General features: G+C 60.4%; 8 protein-coding genes across 8 annotated transcripts; 5 read left to right on the forward strand and 3 right to left on the reverse strand.

The window, feature by feature from the left end:
- Positions 1-177: 177 nt before the first annotated feature.
- On the forward strand, positions 178-1,803 carry COLE_03757 (uncharacterized protein; the record flags this gene model as incomplete). Its single annotated transcript, XM_018425157.2, has 8 exons — positions 178-288; positions 322-486; positions 522-640; positions 673-768; positions 800-872; positions 1,000-1,269; positions 1,305-1,410; positions 1,745-1,803. 8 exons carry the CDS (start codon positions 178-180, stop codon positions 1,801-1,803), a joined length of 999 nt encoding a protein of 332 aa, XP_018281634.2.
- Positions 1,804-2,083: 280 nt separating this feature from the next.
- Positions 2,084-2,827, forward strand: COLE_03758 (uncharacterized protein; the record flags this gene model as incomplete). Its single annotated transcript, XM_018419731.2, has 1 exon — positions 2,084-2,827. One exon carries the CDS (start codon positions 2,084-2,086, stop codon positions 2,825-2,827), a length of 744 nt encoding a protein of 247 aa, XP_018281635.1.
- A 251-nt stretch (positions 2,828-3,078) lies between these two features.
- On the forward strand, positions 3,079-4,532 carry COLE_03759 (uncharacterized protein; the record flags this gene model as incomplete). The annotated part of the gene is made up of 2 exons (XM_018422207.2): positions 3,079-3,674; positions 4,004-4,532. 2 exons carry the CDS (start codon positions 3,079-3,081, stop codon positions 4,530-4,532), a joined length of 1,125 nt encoding a protein of 374 aa, XP_018281636.1.
- Positions 4,533-5,229: 697 nt separating this feature from the next.
- COLE_03760 (uncharacterized protein) lies at positions 5,230-7,098 on the reverse strand (the record flags this gene model as incomplete). The annotated part of the gene is made up of 1 exon (XM_018422208.2): positions 5,230-7,098. The coding sequence occupies one exon, from the start codon at positions 7,096-7,098 to the stop codon at positions 5,230-5,232; it is 1,869 nt and encodes a 622-aa protein (XP_018281637.1).
- Positions 7,099-7,832: 734 nt separating this feature from the next.
- On the forward strand, positions 7,833-8,771 carry COLE_03761 (uncharacterized protein; the record flags this gene model as incomplete). Its single annotated transcript, XM_018422209.2, has 1 exon — positions 7,833-8,771. One exon carries the CDS (start codon positions 7,833-7,835, stop codon positions 8,769-8,771), a length of 939 nt encoding a protein of 312 aa, XP_018281638.1.
- A 266-nt stretch (positions 8,772-9,037) lies between these two features.
- COLE_03762 (uncharacterized protein) lies at positions 9,038-10,966 on the forward strand (the record flags this gene model as incomplete). The annotated part of the gene is made up of 3 exons (XM_018426410.2): positions 9,038-9,199; positions 9,281-10,119; positions 10,174-10,966. 3 exons carry the CDS (start codon positions 9,038-9,040, stop codon positions 10,964-10,966), a joined length of 1,794 nt encoding a protein of 597 aa, XP_018281639.1.
- Positions 10,967-11,267: 301 nt separating this feature from the next.
- Positions 11,268-13,214, reverse strand: COLE_03763 (uncharacterized protein; the record flags this gene model as incomplete). The annotated part of the gene is made up of 11 exons (XM_018422210.2): positions 11,268-11,635; positions 11,670-11,761; positions 11,796-11,857; positions 11,902-12,025; positions 12,061-12,090; positions 12,126-12,210; positions 12,246-12,340; positions 12,375-12,531; positions 12,566-12,865; positions 13,008-13,028; positions 13,061-13,214. 11 exons carry the CDS (start codon positions 13,212-13,214, stop codon positions 11,268-11,270), a joined length of 1,488 nt encoding a protein of 495 aa, XP_018281640.1.
- A 376-nt stretch (positions 13,215-13,590) lies between these two features.
- On the reverse strand, positions 13,591-14,389 carry COLE_03764 (uncharacterized protein; the record flags this gene model as incomplete). The annotated part of the gene is made up of 2 exons (XM_018419733.2): positions 13,591-13,669; positions 13,707-14,389. The coding sequence occupies 2 exons, from the start codon at positions 14,387-14,389 to the stop codon at positions 13,591-13,593; spliced, it is 762 nt and encodes a 253-aa protein (XP_018281641.1).
- Positions 14,390-14,447: the final 58 nt, after the last annotated feature.

Genomic DNA, 14,447 nt, shown 5'->3' on the forward strand with positions numbered 1-14,447 from the left:
ATCACACATCACTTCTTCCATCTTGATCTTCATCAGCATCGACTGCTCCTTCGTCTTCGTCCGACGTTCAAGCTTTATACCACGCCGCTAGACGGCCATCGACCTCCATACCCATCCAGCAGCGCCTCCACGAACCTCCTCTCTACCTCTCCCGTTCCCTTACCTTCTTCCCGCGCAATGAACTTCTTCAATCGTTCGAAGACGCGCACGCCGCAGGAGAGCGCACGCATGCTGCGCGAGTATATTGTCCGGTTAGACGCCCCAGGCTCGGGAGAGTCGAAGCGGAAAGTGTGTCCCAATTTCGTCTGCTGCTGATTGCAGGTAACTGAGGAGTGCTCGCGGTTGATTGCAACGATCAAGGCGTGCCTGCTAGGCGAGGGGGATGTGGACGCCTCTCCCGAAAGCCAGACGGCCGTCACGAACGAGGTGTATAACCAGGATCTTTTGGCGCTCCTCGTCTCGCATCTGCGGCAGCTCGAGTTTGAGGTGGGTCGAGCGTGACACTCCTGGACTGACGGCAGGCACGCAAGGACGTGGGCCACATTTATAGTTCGCTGTTGCGACGCTCACTCGGGGGTCGTATGCCGACTGTCGACCACATCGCGCGCAAGCCCGCCATCCTGTTCAACGCGCTGCATGGGTGTGTGATGTCAGCTACGTAGCTAATCGCAGATACGCCGATCCCGAGGTTGCACTGAACACAGGCATGATTTTGAAGGAGATGTTGCGTTATGAGCCACTTGCCAAGATTCTTCTTTACTCTGACGAGTGCGTGTGCGTGAGGAACGGGCTGACCCAGATTCTATTCGTTCCCAAAGTACATTGAGGACACGACCTTTGGCATCTCCTGTGACGCTTTTGCAAGCATGAAGGTGAGCACGAGCCGGATAACGCGATGATGGATGTGATGTGTGACGGGGAAGAACAGCGAATTGGTGGAGGGCGTCCACCAACCTTTTGCCAGCCTCAGCATTTGCGGTTCAACCCCGCTGACCACAGGACACCCTCACAAAGCATAAACAGACGGTAGCAGCCTACCTGGACGCCAACTACGATCGCTTTTTCAGCATGTACAACACGCTCATCATGTCGACCAACTATGTGACAAAGCGTCAGTCGCTCAAGCTGTTGGGCGAGATCCTGCTCGACCGTGCCAATTACAGTATAATGACGCGCTACATTGCGTCTGAGGCCAATCTCAAGCTGATGATGAATTTCCTGCGGGACCGCAGCCGTAACATTCAGTTTGAGGCTTTCCATGTCTTCAAGGTAATAATATACCTGTCGGTATGGACTGACAGCAGGTGTTTGTTGCCAATCCCAACAAGCCACCAGAGATCGCGAGAATCCTGAAGCGGAACAAGGAGCGATTGCTCGTTTTCCTCCGCGAGTTCCACAACGACAAGGATGGTGAGCTGAGCTCCAGGTCGGATGTTAGGGGGCTCATCCCGATGGGCCGTGCAAGCTTAGGCTGTGGTGAATGGCAGCCTGCGCACGTCGTGTGGCGGCGCAGCCCCTTTCCTTGGCCGTTAGCATTGAGTGCCGTCTTCATGTCTTGATGGTGTGGGGCCACCGTTCGGTCATCCCTGATCACCGCCGTCGCTGCCCCTGTATTGATCGGCGGGTGTCGGGTGCAAACTCACTGTCCCCATGACAGCGGGGCACAGATCATGCCGCGACGAATGCGCATTATGCAGTAGTGGCCCGTGTCACACCGAGTGGGACGCATAGTTGCTAACGGCAGACGACCAGTTCACCGACGAGAAGCAGTTCCTCATCGCGCAAAGTAAGTCATGCCGCTGAGGCATCTATGTCCTAACGCCCAGTCGAGCGGTTGCAATGACCGCGTCAAGCAGCATGCAGGTTCCGACAGCTGTCAAATGTCGCAACATTTGCGATGTTGTATCGAGAGATCCCTCCTTCCACTTGGCCCGACCTGGACGAGGCCCGGCGCCCTTCATTGTCCCGTAACATTGCACCACGTACACACATTCTTCATGGCATGACATCTTGACGAGTCATCTGGAGATTGAGAGACGCATTAACGGCGGTTGCTGAGGTATACCTAACTTGCTAAAACGTCATGCGCCATCCATCATACCGTCGATCACGACTGGTACCTCTCATTGTTAACACGAACTGCACGCGCCCCCGCTTACACCAGCCGACCATCGACTGGAACTTGCTTGGGGGCGGGCAATACGCCATTTTCAATGATCTGAGCCGAAGGACTGCGATAAGTCGTGCCTACAGAAATTGCAAAGCAGCCTCCACGTTCTCTTCACCCGAGCACAAACACAAAGCCTTGCTGGTGAATGACGTCGAGCGCCCCGATGATGCGAGGGATATTACGCTGAAACCAGGACAGGCGTTGTGTCGGATTAGGCCGAGGAACGTCCCGATATATCCAGGAAGAGCTCTCAATGAAGGCCGACGTAAGCCAAGCGCTTTGTGCAGCAGCTGTGCGCGACTTCTCCCTGATGAGCGAGCCATAAGCCACGGAGTACCAAGGCACGGAGACCGGAACTTCGGTTTGGCCCGCGCGCCCGTGGGGTCCGGTTTTCAGTTATCCGAGGCCGCGTTACCCCCGAATGGAAACAACGCAGGGCTGGCTGGCTCTTGCGGGCGCCGAAGCCACTCGTTGGACGCCGGCCCCCATCACTCATCGCTCTCGCGCTATTGGGTACCCCCGGACGTAAACCCCGCGCTGTCTCCTCGTGATAAAGTGGGTTTGGTGGAGTATGGGCGTCGTTGGTTCCTCACTTTTGCCGCCGTAGGCCCCCACCCCAGCTCCGCCCGATCCGTCACCATACCGATCGCCAAGTAGTAGTCTCAATCCCCATTTGGTTGCCGTCATACAAAGTTCTCACACCGACAGCACCCCACTCCCGTCCACTTTGCTCGGCACAACAGCCCACCCCGTGCACCTCGTGCTCTCCCCACTCCTCCCGTCTGCCTCCACTTGCGAACACCGTCCATTACCTCTGCCCCTCCTCCCCTCCTGTCATCACCTCATCATCCATTTCATCCCATCCATCATCCTCTTCCGCCCAACCACCCTCCCACCCCTCCCCTCCAATGTCGGTCGCAGCCGCCCCTCTGGCGGCGCCCAATACCATCTCGCCTCAGCGCTCCCGCAGCATGTCCCCACACTCGATCCTCCGCCCCTGCTCTTCCGTTGTTGAGCCCTCCAAAGACGCGGCGGGTAACAGGCAGTTCGGATGGCTTGCTGCGCCGCCAAAAGACCTGGCTGCGCCCCGGCCCTCCCCTGTTGTCGTGGCCGAGCTGCAGCCCCAGGCGCAGATCTTCACCGCGCCGGCGCACGCGGTCCATGGCTCACCTACATCCGACGCCGAGCTCAGCGTCCCGCCCCTCTCTCCATCTGTATCGCAGGACAGTGTCGCCGACTCACAACCCTCCCTACCAGAGTCGCTCGAACCCCACGATGGTGATATGACCCCGCGATCGTCCGCTGCGTCCCCGTGCATCCGCTTCGGCGCGCTTCCCGAGCGGCCGCCAGAGCTTCGCCGCCGCAACTCGATCACACTCGGCGTGCTGGCGCGCAAAAACATGCTCACTGCACAGGGAACTACGGGGCAGGGGAACGTCAAGCGGGTCATGATGACCGACGACGAGTGGGAAGAGTACCAGCGCCAGTTCGCGGCAAAGAATCAGTGAGTGTCGGTCTCTAGGGCAATCCGGGGCTCAGGGGTGCCCCCGTTCCTCGCTACACTTCCGGTCAGAGATCTGTCGGACAAAATATCGCCCGCCGCGGCGCACCAGAGTTCTGGCGCGTCTGCGCCTGTGCATCCGCAGAACACACCGCACGTGGAGCGCATTGGAGCGCACCGAGCGTCGGTCGCGTTGACCGATGGCCTTGGGGCCAACTGGGGCAACGCGGGCGCTTGGCGCGCGCGTGCCTTGAGGTTGTCTTTGTGTGCCTCCGTGTTCCCAGGCCTGAGCTCCCAGCCTCACTTCTTCCGAACGGCAAGCTGACACACAGGACCAACCAAGCCGTCGACCTCGGTGCCGTGGTGAAGTCTGGCGCGCGCAACTTCTTCGGCAAGCTGCGCCGCGGCTCCAACTCGTCAACGACATCCACGGCCTTAAATAGCTCTGTGGCAGCGAGCTCGCCGGCGCGCGGCCGCTCCGATTCAGCTCCTGGTGCGGCGCCTGTCTCAGCAAACCGCGTCGCGTCGTCACGCGACCGCGTGGCCATTGCCCCGCCTGTCCCCGAAGAGCCGGAGGAGGCGGGCGACGAGACGCCGCGGCGCGGCCGCTCCCCCTCGCCGATGCGGCACGCGCCTCACTCCCACCACCACTTTAACCGGTCGCCGTCACCGCCTCGCACGGTCTTCCACGACGAGGACACGCTCAACAAGCATGAGCACGACGAGCGCCGGCCGACCGACGACGCGTCGTACGAGCGCATGCGGCACTACACAAGCACCGAGGCGAGCCTCGGCTTCGAGATGTCCAATTACGCTTCGGACGGGCGGCCAGCATTTGCGCGCAGCGCCTCGGGCGCGTAGTGCGGGCGGACGCGCAGTGGTCACCGAAGCGTAGTGCCCCACCCCGCACGCTAGCATGAGCGCGACAGCACTGCTCGCCCGCCCACACTAGCCTGACCCGTCCCGTTATCTGTCCCCGTACTCGCCTTGATGCGAGCTAATACAGCTGCGGTGCCTCCGACCGCGGCTGCGCATAGATCTCCGGTATCGATCTGTTGAAAATGCGCGTGTGCGCAGTGTATTCCTGTAGAGTATGGATCTGTCACGACACGCGGAGTGGGGCATAGTGGGAAGAGTTGGGGGATGGAGATCAGACGTGGGTGGGAAGTGTGGGCAGGCAGGACTGCACGGATGCGCGCTTTATGCTGCACTTATATATAACGGCGTCGAGTTCGGCGTCAGGAATCTGGTATTGACTCGGCGCAGCAATAGACGGTGGAATTACACGCCGAGCCCGATAGTCGCCGCTGGCGGGGACCGTGTCAGTAATAGCTCGCTGTGTGCCGAAGGTTATATCTGCAAGCTGAGCGGTCGATACCTCCATGGAAGGCGACGTAGGCGAAGGTGCCGAGGGCTACTCGTTACTCTGTGTGTTGCAGACTGGTCGCTGCCCATGCCAGAACATCCGCATGCATCTTCGCTCATATCTAACAAACTGCGTTGGCACGCGTCGCACAAAGATCCACGTCCCTATCTCTACACGTTACAACTCTAGAGTCTACAACAGAGCGTTGGCGGGCTGGGCGTCCTCGTCCGGGATACCCATAGCGCGTTGCGCTTCGCGCTCCTCGTCCCAGTCGATGCCTTCGGGCCGCTCCGCCACACGCGCATAGTACTTGCGCGCGGCGCGCGAGATGCCGTCCGGCAGCATGAGGGGTCGCGGCGACTCAGTGCCTTCCTGCGGCGGGTTCATGTCCGCGACGACGGCACGCATCGTGCGCTCGCGGGCGCGGATTTCGCGCGCGCGCCGCGCCTCTAATGCCGGCACGAGCGTCAAGAACCAGAGATACACTGGCAGGAGGACGTGCGTGACAAGGAAAGAGGGGTGGGAGTCGGGCGTGCGGCGCAGCCGGCCACCCTGCGTCTCGGGGAGACGGAGCTGGGCAGCGTCCACATCCATGTGGAGAAGCGGGAGGGCCGCGTTGAGCTGCTGCACGGTCGTGCCGGCTAGCGGGACGTCGTCGACATCATTCGCGGCCATGAGGGCGGGGTCAAGGGGGTTCTCCTCACGCTCGCCACGCGCCACTGCCGCCAAGCGCGCGCGATTCGCATCAGGATCCGCGAGGCGGGCCTGCGCCTCGGCGCGGCGCTGAGCTCGGCGCGCAGTGGCGCGCTCCTCGCGCGTTTCGGCAAACCACTGGTTGTACCCGTCGACACACCACCAGCCGAAGGCCGCACCGGCAAGCAGCCACAGCCGCTGATCCCACCAATCCATGCTCCGAGTGAGCATCCAGACGATGGTCGCAAGGCGCGCGGCTGACCAAAACTGGTGCTGAACGAGCGAAAACGAGATGCGTGGGATGCGGAGCGTAACGGAGCGGCGCGCACGGCGCACTGTGATCCCACGTGGAAGGGTCAGAGCCGGCGCCGGTGCAGAAGAATGGGCAGGCTCAGGCGCCTGAGTGGTGTAAAGAGCGGCGTTGAGGTGAGGAAGGAGCGTGGTGACTCGTAGATATTGCAGGAGCTGTATCAGCTGTGAGGGCGCCATGTCGGCGAGTGGTGGGAGGTGAAGAGAGTAGGTCGAGTGGTCGAGCTCGACGTCGGCGATCTCGCCTGAAGGGGCAAACTCGCGCCCCGTACCGGTCTTCCACAGCGTGCGGATCTCTGCAGTTACGCTGCTCCGGCCGAGCATCTTCCAGAGGTGTTCGAGCGCGGACCAGTCACTAGCATCGGCGGCAAATGCGGCCTCCCAACCAACCCAACCGCCAGACTCGGCATGTGGGCGGATGACGGAAATGACCGCCGCCTTTGCGATGTCGCGCGACACAGTGGGGGCGGGGTATGTCTTGTCCCAAGCAAGCACAGGCGCGCCAATGAGCGAGCAGAGGTGCTCGCGGGCCGCGAATAACAGATAGTGCACGCTTTCGGCAAGGGCGGTTGCGTCGGGGGACGACGAAGTCGATGACGCGGCGGTTTGAACCGGTGCCGAGCTCGGCAACTGGGGCACAGAAACGGGCAGCGCGATGCGGGTTGGTGGCTGAGGGAGGGACGCTGCAATAGGGCGCGCAACGAGGTGAATCGTCGGCGCCGCGTCGGTGAGCACAGCCCCGAGGGCATCGTCGTCGCGTAGAATTCGACCGCGCCACACGAGGCGCAGGCCCTCGCGCTCCCACCGTCCGTGCCCCGCCAGTCCCGAGGCAATAGCGTCCTTGGCCTCGGCGACAGTCATGCCGCGTGGGGCATCCCACGCGTGGCTGTGCTGTCCCAGGTCGGCATAAGGCGTCTGGATGTGGATGCGGAGCGTGTCTGCCCGGGCAGAATGCAACGAGTGCCGCTGCCGCATTCCGTCGGTGGGATCCACGGGCCGCGGAGACGGCAGAGGAGGAGATGCGGCGCGCACGCCGTGTTCCAGTGGGTCGGGGTTCATGGTGGATGGAGAGGAGTTGAATGCAAGTCGAGTGATATGGAAGTGATGGACGTGGAGCCTTACGTAATCAATTTCCCCCCACAGCACCGCCACGTCTGCACACCAGTCTTAGTCTACTCCAGCAGTGCTGATGCAACGGCTGCCACCTTTTACACTGCTACCTCTTCAATCAACAGGCTGCGTTTCGTCGTGTCGGGGAACGGGGTGCGAGGACCAACATGGAAGGGAGGGAGGGGGACGGAAGTGGCGACTGAGTGGCGACTGTTCCGAATCCGCCACCTAATCTCCATCTCCACGTGGTATGCCTTCTGCGTTTTACTCCCGCGCTCCCGTGGCTCCCATCGGATCCATAGTAGGTTTCAATGGGTTTCATGATGTTTACTCGTCCCGCTTCATGTTAGGCATGGCCAGTGAGCAATCGGTAACGACTTGACAGAAGCGCTGCTCGCATTGAGCTTGCCAGTCCCATCAAGCGTGCTCCATGCGTTGCGACTCGCCGCCCCTTTCGCTTACGCAATTCCGCGCGTATCTGGCCTCACATCTCCAAGGGTAAGTTGACCTTACTGCTTCATGTCACACAGCTTCTGCACGTGCCACGGTTATGCCCTATACGCTTAACAGACCTGACTCTGATACTTATCAGTCGTCCCGTGTTGACCTCTCTCTCTACATCTCCATCATCGTCTCCCCTCACTTCACTTCACTCACCCGTTGCTCTGCTACAGTCACCCATTATGCTCGGACACTCTGCCGATATGTGGAAGATTCCTTGCAATGTCCGATGCCGCGTGTTGCCTTCCAGCACCGTGTTGTTCGAGCGCGTCGACGGTGTCCCCATAACGGCCCTCGACAACATCGCAGTACAGCTCGTGAGGGACAAGGATGGTCATATTTTCTTCCGTGTGCATGAGGCCGACGCGGGAAACTTCCAGGATTTTATCGACACCACGGAAAGCATTGCCATGTGGGGGCCGACGCCGTGTCTTGAGATTGACCAACGGATCCCCGATAGACTTGGGCGCGTCCTCATTGATGGCGGGGGCCAGCAACATGTACTCTGCGGCCCAGATGACATGGGGTTCGGGCACCGCGCGTGGCCTTCCGCCAGCCCATTCAACTCTCCGCACGTCCCCGGAATGCCAGTCCACTTCAGACATCAAGTGTTCACCGATGTCCACCTCGACTCGCAGTTCAAGCCTCAGGGCTCGTGGCTGCGCTCCCAGAACCCAGACGAAACCCTGCATACCAGCTTGATCCAGTATAACGTTACTGTTGACGGCGCCGCGTGGGACTTCGATGACACCGACATCACCCCTCTCAAGTATCGGAGGGGCGTGCAACACGTAGTAATCCGGTTTTCGACCCCGGAGCACTTCGACTATGATCACAAGATCCCCATTGCGGCCAATAACCTCCGCGCCATTCTCAAGCGCGCATGCGGCCTGTACAACCGCACCTGCGTCGTGACGCTCGCCGGGCTCAAAGGGCGCTACGGCGTGGTCGCCAGCTCCGAAATTGGTGACATCGAAGAATACGCACGCCGCTGCCTCATTGAATTCTGGATGCAGCACCAGCCGGACTCACTAGAAGCTGTCGTTGGATTGGACGATGGCATGCTAAACCATGTGGTAGAAAGAGCGTACAACCCAGCGGAAGTCGTCTTCTACGGGTGACAAACAGGGATACTTCATTTCAGTATATGGATGCAGTCGATAGTGGGGCACAAACCACTGCGGCGTGACTGTGTGTGCCTTCTGATGACTTTGGAATCCACAACAGCGTTTGGCGCCTCGGCCATTCCATTTGGCGAGGACCTGCCCGCAGAGGGAGAGTGGGGCAGGTGCCCCCCCACGTGCTTCCACGTGGTCAAGTAGGTCCCGCCATGAACGACACAAACAACGCTCACGCGCGAGACTGACTTCCGTTCCATGACAACATCATGCCAGACGACGACAACAAGAAGACGCGCCACGTCTCTTCGCTCAACGCCAAACTTTTGGCGCACGGCTACGCGAAGCGTCCTCTCAAACTCGACCGCCTCTCCGAGTCTGAGCAGGTGCACGTCGCCAATGTCATCACGGAGCTGCTTGGGTCGTCCGTAGTGCGTTCTTCTCATTATTACTCTCGGCAACTCATCATCCCTTGCATCCAACCCTTCCCTGATTTAAGAATCTGACGCCAGACCAACCTCTCGGCTATCGAGGAGCTGAACGGACGCCTGCGGACTATTGAGTACGAGCGGGATCGGTTGTACAAATCATCGGAGCGCTTCGAAACTCGATGTGCGCGCCTCGAGGCTGAACTCTCGGCGTCCAAGGCCCGCGAGACCTCTAGCGCGCACGCGCTCGCCACGGAACAGGAGGTAACAAAGAGCCTGAGGAACGATGTCGAGCGGGGGCGGAAAGCGATTGAGTCTCTCCGCGTTGCGGCGGGACAGGAGGCCAAGCGCGCACAGCTCAAGGCCGACAAGCTGCGCGACCAGCTAGCGCGGCAACCCATCCCGCCCATCTTTGAGCTACTGAACCCTGTCGCGCGCGGTGCTTCGGCGCCTGCTGCCCCTGGTGCCCTTCCGTTGCTAGAAGCGGGGTTGAGGGACCTCTCGGACCTGCGTGCCAGTTTGCAAGAGGAGGCCGAGGCCTTCCGCCACGTCGTCGTCTCCACCGCCAACGGGCTGAGCGAAGCACTGGCAGCGTCCGAAGGGAAGGAATCACGCGTGCTTTTGCCCAACCAGTTCTTCGATGGTGGGTATACCGCGCACCCCGCCATCGCGGATGCCAAGCTGCGGGCCCTTGTCGGTGAGGTGCGGTCGCGCCTGACCATGGATATGGCGCGAGGAGCCGGAGAAGAGGACCCCGAGGACATCGAGGCGCACGCCCGAGCCGAGAGGGAACGGGCAAAGGCGGAGGCGGATCTCCGGGACCGTGTCAAAGACCTCGAGGTAGAGATCGCCATTGTGCGTGGGCGTGAGGAGGAAGCGCGGCGAGTCGCGGACGAAGCGGCTAAGCTGAACGTACATGCGAGGTGAGTAGGATCGGCTCATTATTAAGATCGATATGGGACACCTGCTGACGCCAGTGTGCCTTCGACTACCGACTTTGAGGACGCTCGCTTGCGTGAGGAGCTCGTCCGCCAGAAGCGCGTGCTGGACGCCGAGCGTGCCCAGCTCCGCGATGAGGCCATGCGTCTCCATGAACAACAGCTCGCATTTGAAGCAGAGCGCGCATTGGCCGAGGCACGGGCTGCCGAGTTGCGTGCCGCTGAACGGGCGGCAGAGGAACGACTGGCTGCGGAAACAACCGCCCGTCTGGCCGCACTGGAGCTGTCGAGCGAGGCGGCCAAGCCCACCGTTTCCACCTCGTCGTCATCCTCCTTTCTGTCCATATCCGCCGCCCCTCCCCACCCCGCCCCGACCCGCCCGACTGGACACCCGGCTGCGCCTACAACGCCACGGAAACACGTCCCCGCCCGGCCATCGCCTCTCTCGCCGCACTCCGCAGGCGCGCTCAAGAGGCAGGTATCGCCCAAGAAGCCAAAGCTGTACACGAAGAAGCGGCCTAGCCTCGCGCGCGCCGTAATGGACAGGCAACACAGGCGGAGCGTGGAGGCCGCAAGTCCGCGCCTGCCCGTGTCTACAGCAGCGAAGAGAGACGCATCTCTCCGTTCGAGCTTCTCATCAGGCGCTAGCTCTGGGTCTGGCGGGGTGTTGGGCGAAGGCGGGAAGAAGGGAAATGCAGCGGGATCTGCGGGCGAGGCGCCCAAGCGGAAGTCGTCCTCCCTCACCGCCGGAACTGCCGCCTCCTTGGCGCGGAGCGCCAGGAAGCCGGAGGTGGCGCTGGGTAAGAGGAAGGCGGCGGGAGCGTGGCGATAGCGCCTGCTCGTTGGCATTTGTAACATGTTATCCGTGCGTAGTGGGTAGCGGCAAGCGCAGATGGCGGCTCTGTAGTCTTATATCTTGCTGCTAGGCGTTAGGACCGAGATGGCAGTAATCCCCTACGTCACTCTCGTCGCATGCTGATTTGTGAAAATGAAAGCAAACTACCTCAACATGATATTACGACGAGGAGGAGGCATACACACAGCTGAGGTGATCACTCCTCCGCCGCCTCTCGTTCACCACTTCTGCACTTCTGTCATCTCATTAATCCTGTTCTCTCCCCAAAAAACGCCTGCTACTCTGCCTTAACCCTGTCGAGCGGGGGAAGCTCTGACACGTCGGGAGTGTTGGGGGCGGGGAGAATGAGCGGCGAGTTCGCCAGTGCGTCCAACCGGTCCTTAACGGGCATGTTCTCGTCGGCCGCCGGAGTGGATGGGTTACTCGGGGAGCGGCCTGATGAGTTAGATGATGTCGCGCTCATCGCGTCCATCTCCTTCCGGAGCTTCTCAAGCTCGCGCGCAAACTTGCGGCCGAACACCTCGACGTAGAACGATGCCCCGTTCCACGTGCTCACGACAAAGAGCACGGCCAGGCAGATGTACGTCGCCGTCGCGTTGTGCAGAAAGAGCGTGGAAGCGGGAATCATGAAAATGATTGAGTAGACTGAAGTCAGCGGGGCTTGGCCCTTAAAACTCACTCAGCTGCCCAAACATGAACCATGTCTCGCGGTGCGTTTCCTTGATCCCGCGCAAGGCGCGGCCAATAGGATTGTGCTTGTCGTGCAGAAGGCTGCGTGAGTTGATGAGTGGTGCAAACAGCTCACTAATGGAATGAGTTCTCGCGCTGTCCGCTGGCGATCTTGTCATGGCGGTCAACAGAGATGAACTGAGGTTAGCTTCCTGCCCGTTCACAACTGCGTCCCCGCTCACCTTCCAGTAGGAGAGCTGCCACAGGCAGTACGGGACGGCCGACAGGGCGATGCGCTGCACCCAACCGTAGTCGTTAACATTGACGATACCGGGATACCGCTCGCCCGCGTTGGGGTAGCGGAAACTGATGTCAGCCGAGAAAGTAGTCGGGCAGCTCACAGGATGATGCCGAACACCAAGGGAGGGTAACTGGCGTCAGCTCCACATCGCTCTTGACAGCTTACATGTGAATGAACAAGCTAGTAACCTTGTCAATGGAGTGGAAAACGAGAGAGTTGCGCCATGTAATAATGGCGCTAGCTAGAGGGCCTAGGGTCAGGAATTTAGAGCATGAGGGGACTTACCCATGGTGAGGCAGTAGCTGCAGATGAATAGAACCGTAGAAGACGGGAAGAACCAGAGCCACACCATATCCAGGACATTAACAAAATAACACAGACTGCGTGAGCAGAGATCAGGAAAGAGTGGCTCACTCGAAAAGGAAGTAGTGGAAATGCTTCTTTTTGTAGCTGTAGATGCGCCATGTGAGATAGATGAGAGCTTGTACAGTGTAGGTGGCGGGGAACCATGTAGGTGCGAGGCCCCACAGAAGGCAGGTGCCAGCAAGCGTGCAAACGCCGAGAACGAAGGCTGGGGTCAGTGAGCGGAGGTGGTTGGATCTCACAGAACTTTTCACGAGTGCGCACCACCGAGTCACTCGCCCAGCTGGCGGAGAGGCGATTGACACGGTCAGCGATGTTGACCTTGAGGCGGGAGAGCTCGCGCTCAACGTCCTGCTTGTGCCGCACCGCGCGCTTGGTCAGTATGTTCGGCGCTGAGCCCGAGGTGTCGTCCCCGCTGTCGTCGAGCACGACCATGCTCCCCTTAGGAGTCCGCAAGCCCTTGGGCACGAGCTCGGCCGCGCGCCGCTTGATCTGACGCGAAGACTTTTTGAGACGGCGTTCCCAGAGATCGAGACGGGAGTCTGGTGTCAGCAGGCGCATCGGCGTACTCCGGGGGCGCGGAGAGGGGCAGACCGATAGGGAGAGTGTGACGCGTCGACGCGTCTTTCCGCTTGCCTGTGCCATGCGATGGACACAAGGAGAGACGGGGTACGCGATGCTTACCGAAGAACGTCTCAATCACGTCTGTTATTAGCGAAATCGCGCGAGGAACACACCGAGCAGTACCAAGCCTTCCGACCAGTTCTCGCCGACGCGCTCAACGCCGAGGCTGGCAATGCCGCTGAGCGACGAGGTGGAGCGGGAGAGTGATGGGCGGCTTGTAGGCGTGCCGGAGCGCGGAGGCGTGCCGAGGTCAGCGTCTGTCGGCATGGTGAACAAGGAGAGTGGGACGATAAGAAGAAAGATGAGATGCGCGATGGAGGATGTCGACGTTGACTGGGGATGGGGTATTTGGGGGGAGATGAGCGTCGATTGCTTATGGCGTCACCGCTTAACGCAATCCATTCAAAGCCCTGGGAGGCTTGGGTGGCGGTTCGTTGCCAAGCTCCTGGCCTCCATTCACCATAATCGTCCACCACGCATGCCACTCATGCATCTGCTGTGACGTCCAGAGACAACCAGCATGCATGGAGCAACAGTATACATGTACAAACAGCAGTGCATGACATCTACTGGCGCCGAAATCGTCGACAGTGAAGGATTGTACATCCGGGGTCCATCCCCCCGCCTCCTCCTCGTTCACATCTCAAGGCCGAGTCATCATTGTGCTTGCGTGTATGTAGGCGCCCACAGTTGTTTGCTCGTCGTCGCGCGCAGCGGGAACGCTTGCATCAGATGTCTGTTCACCACCTCTGGACATACCCTGTCTCGCTCATGTGGTGCCAATGTTCCGCGCTCGAGAACTGCCATGGTGTCTTGCTGAGGGCCTCTGCTCGTGGACCCAAGTTGATGCGGCCTGGCACCGTCGTAGGTAGCCCGGGCAGAGGCATCATATAATGATCGGGGCCTATTGGGTTGTACTCTCCCCACCCGGGCCGGATAGACTGGAAAGGGTACGGGGGTTGCACCTCGCCCTTGTCGCCTGCCCCGGAGTCGCGTTTGTCTTCAGATGCCACTTCCGATGCCAACGTGACACCCTCGCTCATGACCGCGTCCTCCTTCTCAAGTCGATTCTGCGAGTTCTCAGCCTCGATGAACGCCTTCACCGCGCTCCCCGCTTTGCCGGTTGCCTCAATCAACGTCAATGGATCGCGGATTGGCATGGTCGGTAGCTTCTCGCGCATGTACGTCGGCTGATACCCCGATTCTGCCGGACCAAAGGACGGGTCTCCAGTGCGCTCGGCCGCGGCTTGCGCCTGCCGCATCTGATGCAGCGCCGCCATATCTTGGATCGCGTTGACAATGTCGCGCCAGTCCGTCATCTGACCGGGCCGTTCACCGCTCTTGCTGGTGGATGAGACCGGGCCGAGAACGATGAAGCCTGACGCGCGCGCAGTGATGGAGTGCTTCTGTGTGAACGCGTTCGCGTGCATCTCTGGCGTCATGTCCAGGCAGAGGAGCGTGGGTGTGGAGGGCCGAAGGGAGCGAAGGAGCGACAGCTGC

Source organism: Cutaneotrichosporon oleaginosum (assembly GCF_008065305.1).
Source record: "Cutaneotrichosporon oleaginosum strain ATCC 20508 chromosome Unknown ATCC20508_contig03, whole genome shotgun sequence".
NCBI lineage: Eukaryota > Fungi > Basidiomycota > Tremellomycetes > Trichosporonales > Trichosporonaceae > Cutaneotrichosporon > Cutaneotrichosporon oleaginosum.